This window comes from Pteropus vampyrus, unplaced genomic scaffold (genome assembly GCF_000151845.1).
Source record: "Pteropus vampyrus isolate Shadow unplaced genomic scaffold, Pvam_2.0 Scaffold143, whole genome shotgun sequence".
In the NCBI taxonomy this organism is placed as follows: domain Eukaryota; kingdom Metazoa; phylum Chordata; class Mammalia; order Chiroptera; family Pteropodidae; genus Pteropus; species Pteropus vampyrus.
Window position 1 is genome coordinate 1858207 of NW_011888924.1, and position 5185 is coordinate 1863391.

Here is a 5185-nt window from a genome sequence, read left to right on the forward strand (position 1 = left end):
AATTCAAAATGGACATAATGTACGAGCTAAAACTATGGAATTGCTAGAAAAAGAAAGATGATCTTTCTGATCTTAGATAAGGCAAAAATTTTTAGTTACACCAAAATATACACCATGAAATAAAAAATAGATAAAATGGACTTCATCAAAAACACAAACTTCTACTCTTTGAAAGATATTAAGAAAATGAAAACACATCTACAGCCATGCCACCCTGAACGTGTCCGATCTCATCTGATCTCGGAAGCTAAGCAGGGTCAGGCCTGGTTAGTACTTGGATGGGAGACCACCTAGGAAGACCAAGTGCTGTAGGCATTAAAAAAAGAAAAAGAAAAAAAAGAAAATGAAAAAGCAAGCCATATCCTGGGAAAAAATATTTTCAAAACAAATATTTAATTTAAGGTTTATATCCAGAATGTATAAAGAACTCTTACGATATAATAAACAAAGAAACCAATAAAAAAATGGGCAAAAGATATTAATAAGACACTTCATCAAAGGTATACAGACGGCAGATAAGCCCAGTGAAAAGATACTCAGATAAGCCCAGTGAAAAGATACTCAACATCATTAGTCATTAGGAACATACAAACTTTAACTACAATCAGCTACTATCAGATACCCACTAGCAAGAGTAAAATGAAAAAGACTGACAATACCAAGTGCTGATGAGAATGTGGAGTAACTGGAAATCTCAGACATGACTAGCCCAAATTAAAAAGGCTTCCATCACCTTACAAAATAGCATGGCAGTTTCTTAAAGTATTAACTATGTATTTATAATGCGCTTTGGGTATAATGTGTTTACCCAAAGAAATGAAAATACATGTTCACACGTATGTTCATAGCAGCTTAGGAGCCAAAAATTAAAAATAAGGTATCTATCAATTAATAGATCAATAAAAACCCTGGTGCATCTGTATAAAGGAATACTAATCAACAGTAAAAAAGGAACAAACAACTGACACAGATAGCATGAATGAATTGCAAAAGCACTGTTAAGTGAACAAAGCCTAACATAAAAAACTACATACCCTATAATCCCATTTATATGACATACCAGAGTAAAGACAAAATTACAGGGACAACAGTCAGATTAGTGGGTGTCGACAGCAAAGAGATATAGGGGAACTGAGGTAATGTAAATACCGTGTATCCTGATTCGGTGGTGATTAACAACTCTGTATATTTGTCAAAACACGTCAAAATGCATGTTTTAGAAGTGTGAATTTTACTGTATAGAAATCATACTTCAATAAACCTGACTTTAAAAATTATAGAGGGCAATTTTTTGTTATTTATAATTCTAGTAGACAAGAGACTATGACTTGCATAAGAAACAACTACTTTAAGTCAACTATTGCCAGAGCAGTAGTAACTTTTAGTATACCACAAAAATATATTGCGCCAACAAAAATGTTTAACAAAAGAGGGTTTTCTGTCTCAATGTTAAATGACTACCATTTAAAGCACTTTAAATATTAAAATTTAACTTTTTTAGAAAATTGGTAATACCAATCGCAAGTGGTAGATCACATACAAATTTTGTATCTGTGTACAATTTTTTATCTTCTGGAGAGAAGATCCATAGTTTTTATGTCAGATTTTTTTCTCAAAGGGTTTAATAATCTATAAACAAGTTTAATAATCTATAAACAATAATCATACTGTTAAAGGAACTTTATATGTTGATACAACTTGGCATATCATTAATTTAGGAACATGAAAACAGCAAAGCAACTCACCATTTCGATTTTGCTCATGTTGATCCTTCTCCTGATGCTGGTTTTGTGGTTGCCCTATGCTGACAGGTGGATGGTGCCCAAGGCCGTAAGGTATAGGAGATCCCCGTCCATGTGTCTGTAAGAGGTTCATGTTGTAGGCCATCGCTGCCTGGTGGGTAATGATTCGAGGATCAACTGCAAACCTACCCTGGTACCCTGTCCATGGTACCTAGGTTATTACAAGAAACAAAATAACTGCATCAAGTACATTTTGGAAGGACAACTGCTATAGTGCTATTGATTATGAAAAAAGCAAACACACAGAGACACATGTTAATTTTATCAAAATGAATAACTACGGAGTCAATGCTAATAGCAACAATTGGTAGAATTACTGCTACATCTTAACTGGTCAAAAAGTGGCTCCCTGAATCTTGAGTGTGTTAAGAGAAAACTAATCATTTTTCAGGTTAGGAAGAAATTGAAGACTTAAAATTGGTAATTATTCCTTGAGGCATTAAATCACTTTATAATCGTTAATCATTTCCCCTCAATATGAATGTATACGTATCACAGATTACCATGAAAATTATCTTTTAAAATCATAAGTGTATAATTATATAATTTAATAGACCAAATAAGAAAATAAAGGAAAAATTAAGAGTTTAGTCTAAGGAGCCCCAACTCAAAAAAAAAAAAAAGGAAAGAAAGAAAAAGGTATTCCAACTTTATAATAATAATCAAAAAATTTAATGTTCATTTATGATAGGCAAAATTCAAACTGGTCATTAGTTTAGTTAATGCTTTTAATTCAACTCTTCCCTTAAGTCGTGGAAACAGAAAATTTCTTAGGTGTGTCTAAACACATAATCCCGGCAGTGTTAACAGAAAAAGAATAAATACAATGACATCTGAGCTACTGCCCCTATTATTTTATTATAATATAACTGCTAAATGCAGACTCTTAGAATCTTATATAATAAAGGCCTCTTTGACCTAGTAAAATGAAATATAAATCCTACGGGACTTACTATTTAAAGCAGATGATGTATAATGTTGCCAGGCTGTCTGGGAAGAAATAACTCAGCTAAAATTGAAAGTCTATGGGGAGTGGACATAAATTACATATTTCTTACTGACAGTTATTTCATTGTGAACTATCATGACCAATATGACTGAGAAATGTTTGCAGCTATCATGACCAATACGACTGAGAAATGTTTGCAGCTCAGCATTTTTCCACTTTTGGGGTGTGGGCAGGGTGCCAAAGACCCTTGGTAATGATCACCCCAGCTTGAAATTACGGCACTTGCCTTAAATGAAAGGCTTTCTAGGCTAAAATTCCTGAATTTGGAAATATTAGTATACCAGCAAATTAACAAAGTTACCAATATATTCGAATATCTTTAAAGAAATAAAACTGGGTTTTACATGAGATGGAAGCCCTCTAAAAATGAAAGTTTTAGAAAGGATTTAATGATGTTTTTAAGTACCAGTAAGATTTCATCAGGCGTGGAATTTCTTGGATAAATTTAGATCCAAGTGAGTTACACTAATCCAAGCCTCTTTGCCTCCTCCAAAGAACTGTTATTTCTTAGGAAGGGTTAGTGAATTACACAAGAATAAAAAGCAAAACCTAAAAGAAAACATCACTTTACAAAACAAGAGACTAATTTCTACCTCTGTTAACTTTTAGCCCAAATTTCCTCAGTAAAAATATTTTAAAAGAATACGAAGTCTTCTCAATCAAAATATCCAGTTAACAGATTTCTTCATAGCCACTGACAATCTAGTAACAAATTGTAAGCAACAATTCACATTGCTTTGGCTTTGGTCATTTCAAATTTTGAAAGTCAAATATATGAACTGCTTTAAAGGCTTTGAAAAGTCTTTTTAAAAAGAGATTGGTAGACACTATTTGTGATAGTCATTAATTTAGTGAAGCCTATTTCATTTTACTCAATAGAAAGTATCTCAAACATCCACTTACAGGTAAAGGCACCGACATAACTACATTCCCTCCATAGACAGCAGGTACATAAAGAATACTTGTCCCAGTGTGAGGATCTATTCTCTGAACAGGGCTTGGAGATTTCCCCAAATTTGGGTGAGGTCCAAGAGGGGGTGGAGGAGTATATGCTCTAATAGGATTGCCAATAAGTACGGAAGGGTTGGGTTGAACTGAAAAATAAATAGAGAAAGGATGCACTCAATAGCTGAACATATTCACCTAAAATAATTTACATCATCCAACAGCAAAATATATTTCCCAGGCTTGCCACAAGGTATCTTACAAAGAATTATCAGTGTGAATGAGTAAAGCATATTTAAAAAAATAATAACCATTTAAAAATGTTCCCTAAAATTAGCTTGAGATATACAACGTATTCCTTTTTTAAACTAGCATAATTTTAAATGTCTTCTGAGGTTGGAGATGTGTCAAGAAAGAAAGCCATGTACACACACACACTCTCAGTAAACATCCTTCCAAGACTAGGAAAACATATACGATTCTTCGGAATAAAGTTTTAACTTGCAATTGTAACAAAGCCGCACAGGAAATGAAGGATAAACAATTATTATTTTAAAAGCATAACACTGCAACATTTAAAAATATTAACTTTACCTTGAAATTTGTATGACCTAACATTTGTTGGGATATAAATACGTTCCAAAAACTTACGTTGCATTAAAGGCTTAAATGTTTTTCCTCAAAGTTTCTCGATATATACCTTGGTGCCTACAAAATCACCACTTTCAGAAATGACATATGAAGACTTGAGTGAGTTCCAAAGTGTCCCTGAGTGTGTTTGTGCATTTGTGTGTCCCTCTCCCCACCCTCTCCTTTCTAATGATGAAATTTAGAACTCTTATATCATAAAAGCAAGTTTTCATAGGGCTAATTTTTCCACTTACCAATTCCATCATTCTGGAAATGATCATTCTGGATATGATGGAGGCTTTTTCCCTTTACAGAAAAAAAAAACAAATGTATAATAAACACATTTAATATTAGAAAACAACCATTTTTCCTAACCCTATGCAAATAAAATGTATACAGCAATAATTAAAATTTGAGGACTGTGAGTCTGTAGTGAATAACCATGAGACTGCTCTGAATGAACTTTCTTTTTAAATATTGTCGTGTTGCTAGAACGAAAGTGTTCTCAGCTTCAAATTAAGGACATCTAAAATTCTTTTATTAATAAATTTTTATATAAAGAAATATGCAATCAATGACTGAAATCTAAGTTCTATTCCTTTGTAGTTTCTCTATAAATTTTCTATGAATTAAATGATGAAATATAAAAGTTGTTTTTCAAGGGAAAAATATCAGTCTTCAATTCTTGAGGATGAGAACCTTTAAAACAATAACATGAATGTAAATATGGTTTGAGATTTATGATATATTGAGTACGATTCATGGCATCTTAAAATGTAAAAGTGACAGAAAAAAAAAA

At 32.6% G+C, this 5185-nt stretch overlaps 1 protein-coding gene and 1 pseudogene across 1 annotated transcript in view; one reads left to right on the forward strand and one right to left on the reverse strand.

The window, feature by feature from the left end:
* Window positions 1-5185, reverse strand: part of HELZ (helicase with zinc finger) — a 148479-nt gene that overhangs the window by 40819 nt on the left and 102475 nt on the right. Inside the window, exons 25-27 of the mRNA XM_023535656.1 lie at window positions 4641-4692; window positions 3715-3905; window positions 1746-1953 (exon numbers count right to left, since the gene is read on the reverse strand). Coding sequence (XP_023391424.1) covers window positions 1746-1953; window positions 3715-3905; window positions 4641-4692 — 451 coding nt within the window. The remainder of the gene's footprint in view (window positions 1-1745; window positions 1954-3714; window positions 3906-4640; window positions 4693-5185) is intronic.
* LOC111744898 lies at window positions 197-315 on the forward strand (annotated as a pseudogene).